At 44.6% G+C, this 19,334-nt stretch overlaps 1 protein-coding gene across 1 annotated transcript in view; it reads left to right on the top strand.

Annotated features, from left to right (window-relative positions):
* LOC132403702 (serotransferrin-A-like) overlaps positions 1-19,334 on the top strand; it is a 134,102-nt gene that overhangs the window by 89,197 nt on the left and 25,571 nt on the right. The window contains exons 20-23 of the mRNA XM_059987290.1: positions 8,204-8,300; positions 9,338-9,382; positions 10,604-10,762; positions 18,773-18,926. Coding sequence (XP_059843273.1) covers positions 8,204-8,300; positions 9,338-9,382; positions 10,604-10,762; positions 18,773-18,926 — 455 coding nt within the window. The remainder of the gene's footprint in view (positions 1-8,203; positions 8,301-9,337; positions 9,383-10,603; positions 10,763-18,772; positions 18,927-19,334) is intronic.

Genomic DNA, 19,334 nt, shown 5'->3' on the forward strand with positions numbered 1-19,334 from the left:
AAAGAGATGGAAGCTCTATAAAAAGATTGTGGCAAATTGCCCAATCTAATTGCTTCTTCAAAAACCTTATATAACCAAGGAGAGAGAGTAATGGAAAAACATTTAAAAAATTCTGCTATATACCCATCCGGACAAGGTGCTTTCCTTGAATTCATGGAGGAAATAACCCCTTTGATTTCTGCATCAGTCATAGGAGTTTCCAATATTGAAAGATCATCTGGTGATAATTTTGGGAAATTCAATTTCCCAAGAAAATCACACATGGTATCACAATCCTGAGGAAATTCAGAATGATACAGGGAGGTATAAAAATCTTGAAATGATTTATTTATCTCATCATGGTTAACTGTCAAATCCCCATTTTGCTGACGGATCTTAGTAATTTGACGTTTAACCAAAGCATTCTTCAATTGACTAGCTAGCAGGTTACCCAATTTATCACTATGTATATAAAAATCAGATCTGGACTTCATCAGTTGATTTTCAATCAAAGATGTAAGTAATGAACTATATTCTGTTTGAAGTTCAACCCTTTGCTTGTAAAGCTCCTTACTAGGAGTAATCAAATATTTCTTGTCAACCTCTTTGATTTTATCAACCAATAAAAGAGTTTCCTTCTTTATGCGTTTTCTCAGACCAACAGAGTAAGAGATAATCTGTCCACGTATATATGCTTTAAAAGTGTCCCAAAGTTTTCCATAAGAAATATCTTCCGTGGAGTTGGTTGAAAAGAAGAAGTTGATCTGTTCATTCATAAATTTATTAAAGTCCGGATCTTGCAATAAGGTAGAGTCAAATCGCCATTGTTTAGCATTAGGAACTGTATCCATAAATTTAATAGAAAGTTTTAATGGGTTATAGTCAGAAATAGCTATACTGTGGCGACCCATTTCCTGGCACATCCGAACCGGCTCACAATTAGATAGCCTACGGGGTTTGCGAGCACAGAGCTTTGGAGCCTCTGCGCCACGGGGGGCAGGTTGAGGGAGGCTTAAAAGTGAAGCTGAGGATTTCGAATAAAGTTTTTCCTTCGACTGCAGTTACCGACTCCGTGTCGTAATTTTAGCGCTGCATGTAGCACCCGGCTACAATTGGTGACCCCGACGGTCCACACGATTTTTGGACCAGAAATGACCGACGCCGCTTCTGTTCATGCGGTTTCGTTGAAACTGCCGGGTTTCTGGACACAGCGACCGAACCTATGGTTCCAGCAAGCCGAAGCCCAATTCCACATTCGCCAGATCACCTCAGAAGACACCCGCTACTACTACGTGGTGAGCTCCCTCGACCAGGACACAGCAGCCCAGGTCGCGGAGTTCGTACAGTCGCCCCCGGCAGACGGCAAGTACACAGAATTCAAAGCCCTGCTCCTCAGGACTTTCGGACTCTCACGGCGTGAGCGGGCTGCCCATTTACTGCACCTGGATGGCTTGGGAGACAGACCTCCTTCAGCTTTAATGAATGAGATGTTGTCTCTGGCTGACGGACACACACCCTGCCTCATGTTTGAGCAGGCATTCCTGGAGCAGCTGCCCGAGGACATAAGCCTGCTGCCGTCTGACGCGGATTTCAGTGACCCCCGGAAGGTGGCAGCCCGGGCGGACTTGCTGTGGAACGCCAAAAAGGTCAGCGGGGTGTCCATCGCACAGATCTCCCAGCCACGCCCCCAGCAGCAAACCAGTCCAGGCCCGGCCGCAGAGCCCGCCAACCCCCGGTCCAATGAACACTGGTGCTTCTACCACCAGCGGTGGGGCGCAGAAGCCCGCCGTTGTTGCCCGCCCTGCAAGTTCCCGGGAAACGCCAGGGCTAGCCACCGCTGATGGCTACGGTGGCTGGCTATCGGGATAGCCTCCTGTATGTGTGGGATAGAAGGTCGGGACGCCGGTTTTTGGTCAATACTGGTGCCGAGATCAGTGTTTTACCTCCGACAAGTTACGACACCCGCAGCAGGGCACCGGGTCCCCCCCGAGGGCCGTGAACAGCAGCACAGTAAGGACCTATGGCACCTGTCAGGTGCAGCTACAGTTCGGCTCCAGCCAGTTCACGTGGGACTTTACACTGGCCGCCGTAGCCCAATCGCATCTGGGTGCGGATTTTTTGCGGGCTCACAGCCTACTGGTCGACCTGCCCAGGAAGAGACTGGTACATGCCGAGACCATTCAGTTGCCAGCCCCTCACCTCGGCTCCATCACGCTGTCCGACAACGACTTCACCAGGGTCCTGGCAGATTTCCCATCAGTTCTGGCACCGCAGTTCACAGCAGCCATGCCCCGACATGGCGTACAGCACCACATCCCGACCCAGGGACCACCCCTCCATGCCCACGCTCGGCGGCTTCCCCCGGACAAGTTCCGACTGGCGAAGGAGGAGTTCCAGAGGATGGAGGAATTGGGGATCATCCGGCGGTCCGACAGCCCATGGGCCTCCCCCCTGCACATGGTGCCCAAAGCCACGGGAGGCTGGAGACCGTGCGGCGACTACCGCAGGCTGAATGAGGCTACCACACCGGACGGCTACCCTGTGCCGCACATTCAGGACTTTGCAGCAAACCTGCACGGCGCACGGATCTTCTCCAAGGTAGACCTCGTCCGAGGGTACCATCAAATTCCGATGCATCCTGACGATGTCCCCAAAATGACTCTCATCACCCCGTTTGGCCTTTTCGAGTTCCTCCGTGTGCCGTTCGGCCTGAAGAATGCCGCACAGACGTTCCAGCAGTTAATGGACGCGGTGGGACGGGACCTGGACTTCGCGTTCATCTATTTGGACTACATCCTCATAGCCAGCAGCAGTCGTCAGGAGCATCTGTCCCACCTCCGTCAACTCTGCGCGCGACTGAGTGAGTACGGTCTTACAATCAACCCCACCAAATGCCAGTTCGGACTCGATACCATTGACTTCCTGGGCCACAGGATTACTAAAGACGGGGCAACCCTTCTGCCCACAAAGGTAGATGCGGTCCGCCTCTTCCCCCGACCCACCACGATCAAAGGCCTTCAGGAATTCGTAGGTATGGTCAATTTCTACCACCGCTTCCTCCCTTCAGCTGCCCGGATCATGCGCCCCCTGTTCGCCCTGATGTCGGGTCCAAGCAAGGACATTACCTGGGACGAGGAATCCGCCGCCGTTTTCGTTCAAACGAAGGAAGCTTTGGCGAACGCCGCAATGCCAGTACATCCCAGAATGGACGCCCCTACCGCCCTCACAGTGGACGCATCAAACACGGCAGTCGGTGGGGTGCTGGAGCAACTCATCGCAGGTCGCTGGCAACCCCTGGTGTTTTTCAGCCAACATCTGCGGCCACCCGAGCTTAAGTACAGTGCTTTCGACCGGGAACTGTTGGCGCTCTACCTGGCAATCCGGCATTTCAGGTACTTCCTAGAAGGTCGGCCCTTCACCGCGTTCACGGACCACAAACCGCTTACCTTTGCGTTTACGAAAGCGTCCGACCCCTGGTCATCCCGCCAGCAACGCCACCTGTCCTACATCTCTGAATACACGACGGATGTCCGGCATGTCTCGGGTAAGGACAATGTCGTGGCGGATGCGCTCTCTCGCCCTACCGTTCATGCCCTTTCCCAAGGGGTAGACTTTGAGGCACTGGCAGAGGCGCAGCAGGAAGATGAGGAGATTCCGAGTTACAGAACCGCAGTCTCCGGTTTGCAGCTCCAGGACCTCCCCGTGGGCCCGGGTGAGAGGATCCTACTCTGTGACATCGCCACCAGCCAGCCCCGTCCCATCGTCCAGACAGCCTGGCGGCGCCATCTTTTCGACTCCATTCATAACTTGGTGCATCCCTCCATCCAGACGACTGTCCGGCTGGTTTCCAGCAGGTTTGTTTGGCACGGACTCCGCAAACAGGTCAGTGAATGGGCCAAAACGTGCATGCACTGCCAGATGGCCAAGCCCCACCGCAGCAGTTCCATCCTGCCCACCGGCGTTTTGACCACATTCATGTGGATATCGTGGGCCTCCTGACTATCGTGGACCGGTTCACAAGATGGCCAGAGGCGGTCCCGCTCACCGACACCACCTCTGAATCTTGTGCCCGAGCCCTGATCACCACCTGGATATCTCGCTTTGGTGTACCGGCCCACATTACCTCCGACAGAGGCGCCCAGTTCACCTCCAGCCTGTGGTCAGCTATGGCCAGCCTTTTGGGGACTCAGCTGCACCACACAACTGCCTACCACCCACAGTTGAATGGGCTAGTGGAGCGTTTCCACCGTCACCTGAAGTCAGCTCTCATGGCCCGCCTGCGAGGAGCCAACTGGGCGGACGAGCTTCCCTGGGACCTAATTGGCATCCGCACAGCGCCCAAGGACGACCTGCACGCCTCGTCGGCCGAGTTGGTATACGGCGCGCCCCTGGTCATCCCCGGGGAGTTCCTACCAGCCCCACGGGGGCAAGAGGAAGATCCCGCAGCAGTCCTGGGCAGACTACGCGAGAAGCTCGGTAACCTGGCCCCCATACCCACTTCACAGCACGGGCGGAACCCAACCTGCGTACCCAAATACCTGCAGAACTGTAAGTTTGTGTTTGTACGAAGGGGCGGGCATCGGCCACCGCTGCAGTGGCCATACGAGGGGCCGTTTATGGTGCTCCGGAACAACAGGTCCACGTTTGTGCTGGACGTTGGGGGGAAAGAGGAGGTTTTCACGGTGGACCGACCCAAACCGGCCCATGTGGACCTGGCGCAACCGGTCGAGTTTCCGGCACCTCGGCGCAGAGGCCGACCTCCCAAGCAGGTTCCGGCCCAGACTGTGGACATTGGGGGGTGTATCGCCGGTTCTGGGGGGGGTGGGTTATGTGGCGACCCATTTCCTGGCACATCCGAACCGGCTCACAATTAGCCAGCTTTCCGGCTAAGGGAGATAGCCTACGGGGGTTTGCGAGCACAGAGCTTTGGAGCCTCTGCGCCACGGGGGGCAGGTTGAGGGAGGCTTAAAAGTGAGGTTGAGGATTTCGAATAAAGTTTTTCCTTCGACTGCAGTTACCGACTCCGTGTCATAACTTTAGCACTGCATGTAGCACACCACTACAATACTATCATAATCACAACCATTTACCAAAGGAATCAAACAAGAGTCAATAAAAAAATAATCAATTCTCGAATAAGAATGATAAACATGTGAGAAAAAAGAAAACTCCTTGTCCTTAGGATGCCGAAATCTCCAAATATTAAAAACTCCATTATCAGTCATGAAAGATGAAAGAGTTGATACAAGTGACCGACTTATTGGGTAAAGTCTGAGTAGATATAGATTTGTCCATCAAAGGATTTAAACAACAATTAAAATCACCACCCATTATCAACTTATATTCATTTAGATTAGGAAAAGAAGTAAATAAGGACTTTAAAAAAATCAGGACAATCCACATTTGGAGCATAAACATTAACCGTAGCAACCTTTTTATTACAAAGTAAGCCCGTAATTAACAAAAATCTACCATTCGGATCCGAAAAGATATCATGTTGGACAAATGCAATAGAGGAGTCAATAAAAATTGAAACTCCCTTTACTTTGGCATTCGAATTCGAATGGTACTGTTGACCCCACCAAAACCTAAAAAAGCAATAATTGTCCTCCTTCCTCACATGAGTTTCTTGTACAAAAATGTTATGAGCATTAAGTCTTTGGAATACTTTGAAAATCTTCTTTCATTTAATCGGATGGTTTAAACCATTAGTATTCCAAGACATAAAATTAATGGTCTGAGCCATTTTTCTAAAATCAACCCTTTGGTATAAAAAGGGTTAACCAAATTATAAACTCAAGCACCCGGAAGAGGAACAAAAATAAAGAGCGGACCCGGAAGTGACGACATCGTAGACATATTTGTAGTTCAAAAACAGCCCAAATGAAAAAACTAAAACAAACTGGTAAAGGAAATATAGAGTTAGAAAAAAGATCACCCCCCCACCCACTCAAGAAAGAGAAAAAAAACAACAGCCAAAAATAGGCTGGGAAAAGGAAAAAATGAAATTAGTTCTACCCCCATATCAGCGGAAGACCCACTCCGTATATAAAGGATATATATAAAAAAATCCACCCAAACTTTAAAAATTATGATCACTATACTAAAAACCAAATTTCTTAATATACTTGGTTGTAAAAAAAAACGAAAAGAATATAATCACTAAGAACTTATAAATCGGGTTATAACCCAAACAAACCAAAAAATATATAAACTGTGATAAGCGATGAATTGTAGGAAGAAGAAGAGAGAAAAAAAATAATGACATCTTAAAAAAACACCAAAAATATTTTTCCAAAAAACCACCATCTTAGTAAAAAAAATTCACCTTCAAAGGAACAAAAATAATAGTCAGCAATATAGTATAATGGTTAAAGTGTATGAAACAAACCGACGAATAATATGACGAAAGAACACTTTAACTTGAATATAAAGTGTAGAGTAAACCTACACCAATAGCCAGAAACAAAATCTGGTTTGAGGAATCAAAAGCCATCTCACACGATCAAAATCCCTCATTCATTAGGAATTAGATTCCATAACAGTAGGGAAGTTCTGATTTAGAAAACTTCTTGCTTCAGATGTAGAAAGGAAAATCCGGCGTGGAAATTAAGGTACATGTCAGCTACACTTTGAGTAACGAGTCATAAATTGGGCATTGCATGGGTCTGCCAAGCCGAATCTTGACCTTCCCCAGATCATTCTAGGTCACCAAAACGAAGCAGACAGGCAGTGATGGATGTAGGGGAGGGAAGGCTTGTAGTGGGAGGCAAATTTTCAAACATTTGCAAAGAAGCATGCAACCCCTTAAGTTATGCACTGCCTGAATGATGACACAGAAGAGCTTTAGCCAGGGCCAGAAGCGAAGATCTTGCTTCTCCTCACACAAAAATTGTAATTATTTACTTGGTTTCAATATGGAGAGTATGTATCATACTCTCTACCTACCCACATGTTGTTTTAATGAAATGAATTAACTTCTTCATTGCATTAGTTTTGTTTTCCAATCATTTTGTACATACAGTCAGTTGCTGGAGTGAATGTTCCATGATCAGATGATAACTTGGCAGTCCATGGAGATGAAATCAGTTTCTTTTTAAAAATCTATTCATTCTGTTCTTACTTCCATATCTTAGTTCCTGCATCCTTTGTTTTAAATAGAATGTAAGCTGTCACATTGGTTGTGTCATATTGTAATTACAAGTTGCTACTGGATGATGTGTAATTCTTTCTCTGGTGGACACATGTAATTGCTAAATAATGTAGAAGTTGACAGGATGTTCTGAGCCATATTGGCTGAACCATTTACTTTCCATGAAAAAAAATCCTAATCGGATTTACCATCCCATCTCTTTTGTTACGTTTATCTTCTCTGCCCACTGCTGGTTGGTGCATTTTTAAACTTTGGAATGAAATTTCACATTCAAGGGTTTCTGAACAAATGTTACTCGAAATAGAAGGTGGAATGGACTATTTGGCTCCTGAACATCCAGGCATAGCTGGAATAATGCCATTTCCCTTGTTCCTGATCTAAAAACAACACAGTGCACATTGACAGACACTGAACCAAGGTGGAGAGAATCGACAGACTCCCCTGTTGAGACAGAAACAAAAGCTTACTTATTGGAATTCCAGCTGTACATCAATAACTTGGCCAAGCGACACTGCGAGATAAATAATTTTCAAAACACACAAGGACCCCACAATATGCTAATTAGGAATCCACTTTAAACAATCACTGTACACGGACAACCCGCCCCAGTCAAAATAAACTTGACAAGATTAAACAGAAAGCACAAGGGATTAACAACGAGATAAAACAGTTCATGACACCTCTGTCTTGAATATATTCAGCAAAAAATATGTCCTCTTGGATTCACCACCATCTAGTTGAAAAAATATCTGCTCACCTCTGATCTGAGTGGCTGACCTTTTATTTTGAGAACCTTAAGTTGCTAATGTGGGCTCCTGTTCAAGGCTCCCTATTTATGGGTAGAAATTGTCTCCACTCATCCTGGCCAAATAGTTCCTCATGGGGCAGAAATACACGACCAATTATTCTATGGTAACTCCCCATCAACAAGGATCAATGAAAGAGGAACATAGAGGAAGGTTCACAGAGTGTTTCTAGCTGAGGAAAGACCACCATTGTATTTTCAGGTTAGTTTTTGATTCAGGTCATTTTCAGGAGGGTGATCTGTTACCAGTGTGTCTTGATTTACAGATGGAAGAAGCTGATGCTGCTATTCTTCATAGTTCGGTACTGATGGCTGCAGGGAAGTGTGGGCTGGTGCCAGTTATGACTGAATATTACAACAAAGGTCTGTGCATGTCCTGATTTTTTCACAGGTCACAATGAATTCTGATTGGAACTCCATCTGTTTCTTCATCTTTTGGGACCTGCGGAGATAATCTGAATTATCCCAGGGATTCCAAACACTTGTTAATTTGAGTACATATATGAAAATCTGTATTATATTAAGATGTAGCAACCACCAATTAATTTTTGCTTAAAAAGAAAACAATTGCACAGATACATGGCAATAAATTCTTCTCAAGCCGTGCACTGTTACTCTATACCGGTTCCAGGTTCTATTCTCCTTTAACTCTGCAATATCTTCTGATGTTTCTAACATGTGTTGCACACATGATCCAACAGAATCATTGGTTGCTGTCCAAAGCTATAACTGGTTGATTGGTTGTCCTCCATTAGCAATAGGTGGCAGTAGGCTGATTGGTAGCTCACTAATGCTAATGGTTTGAATCATGCCTTCTAAGGCTAGCAATGGGGTCATGCTCACCAAAGCTGTCCACTTAAGCTAGACTGATTGTTTGCCCTCTAATGGTAGCAGCAGACTAATTGGTTGCATTCTAAAGCTAGCAGTGAGCTAATGGGTTGTCTACTGCTATCAAAGAGATGATTGGCTGCCTTCTGATGCTGGGGACAGGTTGATCGGTTGCACCAGGCTAATTAGTTATTCTCTAAAGCTAGCAACTTCAGAGCTTCCTTGGAGATGTAGAAGAAAGGTAACACAACTACAGAACTTGTTTCTATTGTGGCTGTCTTATTATCTGGAGGCCTGCATATCTTGGGCTGCTACCAGTAGAAGGTATTAGGCAGGAACTGTGGTGACAGAGAGATTTGAGGGCATTGTTGGAAGTCCATTCTGTCCTTACACAGCTCTGAACAACTTCATCCCTGAATAACCTTCTCTGGGATCTTCCCACAAAAAGGGTTTTAGGCCAATTTGCATATGCTCCATCACTTATTATTTGGTCAAAAAATGGAGATTTTTGGATTTATAGGTCCATTCTGGACAATATTAAACCTCTGCATTTTCTATGTTTGTACCCACAGAAAATCTTGAACCGTGCCATGATCCAACAGCCCTTACAGAACCATGTGAGTTTTGTATTTTTAGCATTAGTACTTAGGAGAACTTTAAAAGGCTTTATGTTGACTTCAAAACTGAAGATCCCTTTGGGACATGGAAGGAGGATGGGGAGGAGGTGTACTTCTTTGCCCTGCTGAGAACAGACCAAGATCCTTTCCCTCACGCAGCATGAGACCAAGCTGTTCCTCCTCATCGGGAGTGGGTTTGCATCTACACTGGGATTGGGACTGGCCTGTGTCTCCACTAGAATGGAGCTGAGACAGGGCTGCCTTTCCAAACTGCAACTGGATCATTAACGGAAACCAGTAAAGTCCAAATTAGTGAAAATGAAACGTGTTTTCTTTTTTCGCACAGAATAAGCCATCACAATGCAAATACTGATATTCCTCTTCCTACCCGATTGTATATTGCCCTGAGTCTAACTTCAGCACTACCCTCTTCCCACTTCGTTATCTATTCAAGTCCTTAATTGCTTTGCATCATAACTCCCTCAACTCCCCTCCATTTTATATATTGACAACAACCTATCGGTCTTAGTTTTGAGATGTCATATTGTTCCTGGCTAAGACAGCTCTTAGGACAGAGTTCAGATTTCTACTACCCCCAATTAATATTTCCTGATTCTACCCTCCAAACTGTGAGAAGGGAGGAAAAATTCTTTAAAGTCAGCAACTCTCCTGCAAAGTCTCTTTGAGGTATGCCAACCTCGAATAAGTTTTCCTCCTTACTCCTCTATCTCCTAACTGCCTGTTCTGATGATTTCAACATCTTCCCCCTTATTTGGCATTACCCACTACAGGAAATAATTTTTCTCTGTCTATCTGATCAGACCACCTTAACCATTGCCTGCAGCACCACTGAATTGCCTGGTAACTTTCTGTGCTAAAACAACCACAGACTTGGTCTCAATAACTCATCATCGTAATTTTGTTTAGAGATAGAGTATAGAGTAGACACTGCTGGGTCTTTGAGCCATACCACTCAGCAAGCTCTGACAACATTGATTTAACCCTAACCCAATCAGGGGACAATTTACAATGACTAATTAACCTACCTGGTGTGTCTTTGGATGGTGGTGGAAAACTGGACCAGCCAGGAAAAAAGCACACATGTTGTACGTGGATTGTAATTTAACCCCTGAGGGTTACGTTAACAGTTAATGTTCATTCTGTGTTGTGAGTTAATCTGGGAGCTTCTCCAATATTTCACGTGGTTGTCCTTTGCTGCAGATGTGTATATAGTAGCTGTTGCGAAGGATAAGACTTTGACCTGGGATAGCCTGAGGGGCAAGAAGTCATGCCATACTGCCATGCACCGAACTGGTTGGATGATCCCAATGGGCCTCCTAATTGCACAGGGAAAAATTGAAAACTGCACCATTTACAACTGTAAGTTATCTTTCTGATTGACGGCATGTGATAAACTGGATAATGTTGAAAAATTAGTAAATTATTGTCACATGCACTGAGGTACACTGAAAAAAAGTTTTGCATGCCATCTATAACAATGCATTGAGGTAGTAGAAAGTAAAACAATGACAGGGTACGGAATAGTGTTACATTACAACATGTACAAACAAGCTGGATGAACTCATCTGTTGAAATGAGCAGTCAACGGATGCTGCCTGACCTGCTGAGTTCATCCAGCTTGTTTGTACATGTTGATTTGACCACAGCATCTGCAGTGTACTTTGTGTTACATTACAGTACTGTATAGAGAAAGAGCAGTGAAAGTAGGTAATAAGGTGCCTGATCCCAACGAGTTGGATCGTACCGGGGTACCATTCAGGGTAGAACCTGTCCTTGAACCTGCCTGGTGAAATGCGCTTTCTTGCTTTGGTATCTTCTTGCTCAACACATGGAGGTAGAATGGAAACTGTCCTTGGTGGGTGGGTCTTCGATTGACTTCCTTATTGAGGCAGCAAGCAGCGTAGGCAGAGTCCATGGAGGGGAGGTTGGTTTGCAAAGTGTGCTGAGCTGTGTCGACAGCTCCCTGCTGTCTCTTGCAGTCATGGGCAGAACACTTGCCATACCAAGTTGTAATGTACCCGGGTGAAATTTTTCTACAATGCATCAATAAAAGTTGGTGATGGTCAAAGAAGACATGCTAAATTTCTTTAGCCTCCTAAGGAAATAGAGGCAATGGTGAGCTTCGATGGTTGTGGATGAGAAGTTTGCCTTGAAGGATACTGAAATACATTTTGATTTAAAGCAGTCACTACCTCCTGTCTGCCTGCACTGCACTTACTCTGTCACTCTAACACTATTTTCTGCATTTTGTTATTGCTTTACTTTCATATAACCTTGATGTGTGATGATGTGTAAAACCATAGAACCATAGAATATTACAGCACAGAAACAGGCCTTTTGGCCCTTCTTGGCTGTGCCAAACCATTTTTCTGCCCAGTCCCACTGACCTGCACCTGGACCATATCCCTCCATACACCTCTCATCCATATACCTGCCCGTTTTTCTTAAATGTTAAAAGTGAGCCCACATTTACCACTTCATCTGGCAGCTCATTCCACACTCCCACCACTCTCTGTGTGAAGAAGCGTCTCCCCTCCCCCATGCTCCCTCTAAACTTTTCCCCCTTCCCCCTTAACCCATGTCCTCTGGTTTTTTTATCCCCTAACCTCAGTGGAAAAAGCCACTCTGTCTGTACCCATCATAATTTTATATACCTCTATCAAATCTCCCCTCATTCTTCTACGCTCCAGGGAATAAAGTCCTAACTTATTCAACCTTTCTCTGTGACTCAGTTTCTCAAGTCCCGGCAACATCCTTGTAAGAGAAATCTTTTCACTGTACCTCACTACATGAGACAACAACAAAGCAATTTACCAAATTAAGTCAATAGTTAGTGGTGCTCTGACCATTTTGTCTGTTAAATAGGCTATTGACCAACAGGTGGCAGTACAGCCCACCCTTTGGTCAAACAGCCCACCATTTTGTGGAAACTATCGAGTGAGTCCAGCGTGATTTACAAGGATGTTGCCTGGATTGGAGACCATGCCTTATGAGAATAGGTTGAGTGAACTCGGCCTTTTCTCCTTGGAGCAACAGAGAATGAGAGGTGACCTGATAGAGGTGTACGATGATGAGAAGGATTGATCATGTGGATAGTCAGAGCCTTTCTCCCAGGCTGAAATGGCTAACACAAAGGAGCATAGTTTTAAGGTGCTTGGAAGTAAGTAAAAGGGGATGTCAGAGGCAGGTTTTTCACACAGAAAGTCGTAGGTGAGTGGAGTGCACTGCCAGCAAAGGTGGTAGAGGTGGATACAATAGGGTCTTTTAAGAGACTCTTAAATAGGTACATGGAGCTTAGAAAAATGCAGTAGGGCTATGCAGTAGGGAAATTCTAGGCAGTTTCTACAGTAGGCTACATGGTCGCCACAACATTGTGGATCGAAAGATCTGTAATGTGCTATAGATTTCTATGTTTCAAAGTCCTTACCAACCACTGAAAGCCAATCTATGGCAGTCCTCATTCCCATTAACCCCCTGCAGATTCTTGCAGAGCTTTGACCAGCAAGCAATCCACGTTTGGGATTGATTAGCAAAAGCATATTAAAGGAGGGCAGGGACAAACGCAGCATCCATCATCTGAGTGGACAGAGTCAGGGTAGTGATCTTAAGGCCTTAGCTCTTTGAGGCATCAATAAAGAGAGGCTTTGGTCAGGGAAAGCAAAAAAAGAAAAGCTTATTGTTGAACTTTTTTTCTCCAGGCCATGCAGGATAGTGGGAAGGCACGGAGACCTGCAGTGTCTCCGACTACTACAACTGCAGGAAGTGTGTCCAGCTGCAGCTTCTACCAATCCGCATTAAGGATTTGGAGCTGGACCTGGATGAATTTGCGTTCTTTCGGGAGGCTGAAGGGTGATAAATAGGACGTGAAGAGAGGTAGTTACACCCAAGGTGCAGGGTACTGGAAACCGGGGTGATAGTCAGGAAAGAAAAGGAGCTAAGGAGCCAATGCAGAGTACCCCTGTGGCCATCCCCCTCACCAACACTTTAGATACTGTTGGGGTGGGGAGTGCAGTTGCTGGGTCTCTAGCATTTGAGTTCAGCTCTGAGACTCGGATGGGTAAGGCGGGAGAAAAGGCACATTGTGGTGATGGGGGATTCATTAGTTAGAGGAACAGACAGGAGGTGTTGTGGGCGAGAACGAGATTTCTGGATGGTATGTTGCCTCCCGGATGCCAGGGTCCGAAATATCTCAGATTGAGTCCTCAGCATTAAGCGGGAGGGTGAACAGCCAGACTTTGTGGTCCATGTAGGTACCAATGACGTGGGTAGGACGAGTGACAAGGTTCTGCGTAGGGAGTTCAGGGAGTTAGGTGCTAAGTTAAAAGACAGGACATCCAGGGTTGTGATCTCAGGATTGCGACCCATGCCACATGCTAGTGAGGCCAGAACTAGGAAGATTATATAGTTTAATATGTGGCTAAGGAGTTGGTGTAGGAGGAAGCGGATAAGAGTTTTGGATCATTGGGTTCTCTTCCTGGGAAAGTGGGACCTGTACAGAAGGGACAGTTTGCACCTGAACTGAACGGGGCAAATATCCTATAGCGTGAAGGTCTGTTAATGCCGCACTGTGGGGTTTTAACCAGAGTTGAAGGAATGGGAACTAGAGTGGAAGACCAATCAGAGGAGAGGTTGTGGAGCCAGATGTTGATAAGACCTCAGACAAAGTTAGGAATCAAAAGATTGAGCATTGTCCAACTAGTGTCCTGAGCTGTGTATATTTCAATGTGTATCATAGCAAAGGCAATGATGGTGTTGAAGATAAAGTGGCTGGTTTACAAACAGAAGCAATGTATAGTGAGGAGAGACTGTTGATAGGGAAAAATTGCAGTCGACAGGACGAGTTGCAATGCAAAAGTAGGACAAAATCAACAAGAGTGAATATAGGACTGAGGCTGTTATATTCGAATGCACACGGTATATGGAATAAGGTAGATGAACTTGTAGCAGAGTTGCAGATTGGCATTTATGATGTTGTTAGCATCACTGAATCATAGCTGAAAGATTATAGCTGGGAGCTTAATGTCCAAGGATATACATTGTATTGAAAGGACAGGCAGGAAGGCAAACCAGGTTCCATGGCTCTGTTGGTAAAAACTGAAATCGTATCATTCAAAAGAAGTGACATAGCTTTAGAAGTTGTTGAATCATTGTGGATAGAGCTAAGGAACTGCAAGGGTAAAAGGACTCCCAAACAGTAGTAAGGATGTGGCCTACAAATTACAATGGGAGATAGAAAATGCATGCCAAAAGGTCAATGTTACAATAGCCATGGGGAATTTCAATATGCAGGTAGATTGGGAAAATCAGGTGCCACTGGCATCCAAGAGGGGGAGTTTCTAGAGTGCCTATGAGACAGCTTTTTAGAGCAGCTCGTGGTTGAGCCCACTTAGGGATCAGCTGTTCGGGATTGGATGTTGTGCAAAGAACCAGAATTAACTAGACATCTGAAGGTACAAGAACTCTTAGGGGAAAGTGATCATATTATGATCAAATTCACCCTGACATTTGAGAAGAAGAAACTAAAGTCAGCAGTATCAATATTCCAGTGGAGTTAAGGGAATTACAGAGGCAAGAGAGAGGAGATGGCCAGAACTGATTGGAAAAGAACACAGGCAGGGATAAAAGCCAAAGGCTGGTGGGGGGGGGGGGGGGGCATCTCATAGAGCAAAAATTAGTGAAAAGTTAGAGGACTGGGAGTTTTTATAAACCAACAGAAGGCAACTAAAATACTACAACAATAAAGTAACAATGGAATAAGAAAGCAAGCTAGCCAATAATATTAAAGAGGATACCAAAAGTTTCTTCAGATACATAAAGTGTACAAGAGAGGTGAGAGTGGATATCGGTCCGCTGGAAAATGATACTGGGGAGGTAGTAAGGGAGGAGCAAGGAAGTCGCAGATAAAATGAATAAGTATTTTGTATCAGTTTTCACTGTGGAAGAAGCGAGCAGTATGGTGCAAGTTCCAGGTGTCGGGGTCATTTATCATGTGAAGTTACCATTACCAGAGAAAAGATTCTTCGGAAACTGAAAGGTCTGAAAATAGATAAGTCACCTTGACTAGATGGTGCACACTCCAGGGTGCTGAAAGAGGTTGCTGAAGAGATTGGGGGCCATTAGTGATGATCTTTCAAGAATCACTAGATTCTGGAATATTTCCAAAAGACTGGAGAATAACAAATGTCTCTCCTTTCTTCAAGAAGGGAGGAAGGCAGAAGAAAGGAAACTATATGCCAGTTCGTCTGACCTCAGTGGTTGGGAGTAACTTGAAGTTGATTATTAAGGATTTCAGGGTACTTGGAGGGACATGATAAAATAGGCCCTAGTCAGCATGGTTTCCCCCAAGGGAAAATCTTGCTTGAAAAATCTGTTGGAATTATTTGAAAAAACAACAAGCTGGATAGAAAAAGGAGAATTGGTTGATGTTGAGCACTTGGATTTTCAGAAGGCCTTTGATGTGGTGCCACACATTAGGCTGCTCTATAAGCAGTGAGCCCATGGTATTACAGGAAAGATTCTCACATGGATAAAGTAGAGGTTGATTGGCAGGAGGTAAAAAGTGAGAATAAAGGGAGTCTTTTCTGGCTGGCTGCCAGTGGCTAGTGGTGTTCCATAGGGGGTCTATGTCGGGACTGATTCTTTTACATTATATGTCAACGATTTGGATGATGGAGTTGATGGCTTTGTTGCCAAGTTTACAGACAATGTAAAGATAGGTGGACAGTAGGTACTTTTGAGGAAGTAGAGAGACTACAGAAGGTCTAAGATGGTCTAGGAGAATGGACAAAGAAGTGACAGATGGAACATAGTCTCAGGAAGTGTATAGTCATGCACTTTGGTAGAAGAAATCAAAGAGTTGACTGTTTTCTAAGTTGAGAGAAAATACCACTTTTGAGAACTTGGGAGGATTCCCTAATATATAGGAATTGTATAGGATTCCCTAATTGTTAATTTGCAGGTTGAGTCTGTGGTGAGTGAGACAAATGTGATGTTAACATTCATTTCAACTAGAAAATGCCCCCTTTATTCCCTCTCTTTGTCTCTTGTCAGTCAGTCAATCTTCCATCCATGCGAGTATCTTTCATGTAATACCAAAGGCCTTCTGCAAATCCATGTAAGTAACATCCACCGACTTGCCTTTGTCTATCCTGCCTGTCATTTTCTGAAAGGATTCCAAAAGATAAATCAGGCAAGATTTCCCCTTAAAGAAACCATGCTGGCATTGGTTTATTTATCAAGTACCCCAAAACATCATTGTTAATAATAGATCCCAACATCTTTCCAACCATTGAAGTCAGGCTAACTGGCTTATAACTTCCTTTCTTTTTCTTTCCTCCTTTCATAAACAGTAGAATGACTTTTCCAATTTTCCAATCATCCAGACCATTCCATAACCTAGTGAGTCTTGAATGATCACTACTAGTACCGCCACTGCCCCTTCAGGTTCCTCTTTCAGAACCCTGGGCTGTAGTCCATCCAGTGCAGGTTACTTATTTATGGTCCATCAGACCTTTCAACTTCCCAAGCATCTTCTCTTTAGTAAAAGCAACTATACTCTATTCCACTCCATGACATTCTCAAATTTCTGGCACACTGCTAGTGTCTTCCACAATAAAGACTGAACAAAATACTTATTAAGTTCTTCCGCTAATTCTTTGCCCCCATTACTACCTCTACAGCATTATTTTCCAGCAGTCTGATACCCACTCTTGCCTCTCTTTTACTCTTTGTATATCTAAATAAAATACACAAAACAACTTTTGGGTATAATTTTTTTATATTATTGGCAAGCTTTCCTTCATATTTCATTTTGTCTCTCCTTATTTACTTTTAGCTGCCTTCTGTTTGATTTAAAAAGCTCCCCAATCCTCTAACTTCACACTAATTTTTGTTATGTTATATGCCCTTTCTTTTGCACTTATGCTGTCTTTGACCTTTCTTGTCAGCCCCAATGGCCCTATCCTCCCTTTAGAATACTTCCTTATCTTTGGGATGTATCAATCCTGGGCCTTCCAGATTTCTTCCAGAAAATCCAGTCATTGTTGTTCTGCTGCTATCCCTGCTAGTGTTCCCTTCCAATGAACTTTGGTCAACTCTTCTCTCATGCCTCTGTGATTTCCTTTACTCCACTGTAATACTGATACATCTGACTTTAGCTTCTCCCTCTTGGCCTGAGATTGATCAGAGCACCACTGAAACAGAACAATTTTCTCATTCCTTCACTCATTCTAGTTTCCACTCCTGGATGTCCGTTGCATTTTCGTTCTGACTGCTCCCACTCAAATCACCATTTACCCATTTCCCTTCCCATTGCGTATCCCCTTCTGATTTTCCTCACTGCTCCTTTGTTTCTCTGGCTGCACCACCTTCCACATCCCTTCTCCTTGTCCCCACCAAACTTTCTCTGCTTTACTCTCTTGACAGTCATTCTGTTCAATTATAAGCCCATATTATTTCATTTGATAGCCATATGATACACACATCTATGTCATTTAATGCACATATTCATTCCACTTAGTCAACAGAACCTCATGTATTCCACTCCACTTGGCCCGTAAGAGAGTTGTCCTTACAACTGGAATGTGTATGCGATCCATTCCGTTCAGCACACCTGGTTGCTTCTACCTCAGTCCACCCCGGGCCTCTCACAACCTGTTCTGGAGCCCCGTCCTGCTCCATTCAGCACATTTGCCTGTTTCAGGTCATGTCACAAACAGTGAATGTGCTAGAATTTGCTTCTCAAAAATGAAAACAATGTTAACAGGATTTCCTGGTGGCCAACCTTTTAAATTCCAATCTCTATTCCCATTCTGACATGTCGGTTCATGGCCTCCTCCACTGCCACGATGAGGCCACTCTCAGGTTGGAGGAGCAATGCCTCATATTCTGCCTGTGTGGCCTCTAACTTGATGGCATGAACATAATTTTTTCTAAATTCAGTAGTTTCTCCCCTCTTCCGTTCACTACTCAGGCTCTCCCCTTACCTTTTCTCTTCTCTTCACCTACCTATCACCTACATCGTGTCTCTTCTCCCTGCCTTTCTTCCATGGTCCACTCTCCTCTTTTATTAGATTTTTTTCTTCAGCCTTTTTCATCTGTCAACTCCCAGCTTCTCGCTTCTTTTCCCCCCTCTCCCTACCCACCTGGCTTCATCTATCATCTTCATGCTTGTACTTCTTTCCCTCTCCCCACCTTCTTCTGGCTTCTCCCCACTTGCTTTCCAGTCCTGGAGAAGGGTCTTGTCCCAAGACATTGACTGTTTATTCATTTCCATGGAGGCTGCCTGACTTGCTGAGTTCCTCCAGCGTTTTGTGTGTGTTATGCTGGATTTTCTTCTGTTTACAATTTCTGTTTTCTTTTTGAATGAAGCAACATATTTCAGTGAAAGCTGTGCCCCAGGGGGAGATCCTGAGTCTAAACTATGCTCGTTGTGTGCTGGTCGGGCCAGTTCAACTGACCCAGGAAGAGACAAGTGTGCCTTCGGCCCTAATGAACAATACTTCGGTTACAAAGGTGCCTTCAGGTACAGGTTGCATTCCATTGCAGTTTTACTCATTATGTTTTGTAACGCGGAAACATTGGAATAGTTGAAAGGAAAAGACAGCAGTCGGAAATGTGAGTCTCACTTCATATTTTACTTTAAGTGAAGCACTCATTCATTAGGTAATTAGTGTGATGATGTGTACTATTTACGTAATTTTACTGATAACCCACAATGCATTATGCAAACAACAAAGAATGCTTAATCAATAGCATACTTCAATATTACTCAATTATTATTGAAATATTAAATACACACCACTCCTCCCTGCTTTGCTATGAACTCCAACTCAATGTAGAATGCATCTTAACTATATACACAGTATACTATATAATGCAACTACCATTTAGACATCCACAGTATAGTAAATTTTATATTGTCCTATAGATT

The sequence above is a fragment of the Hypanus sabinus genome, chromosome 2 (genome assembly GCF_030144855.1).
Source record: "Hypanus sabinus isolate sHypSab1 chromosome 2, sHypSab1.hap1, whole genome shotgun sequence".
Lineage (NCBI taxonomy): Eukaryota > Metazoa > Chordata > Chondrichthyes > Myliobatiformes > Dasyatidae > Hypanus > Hypanus sabinus.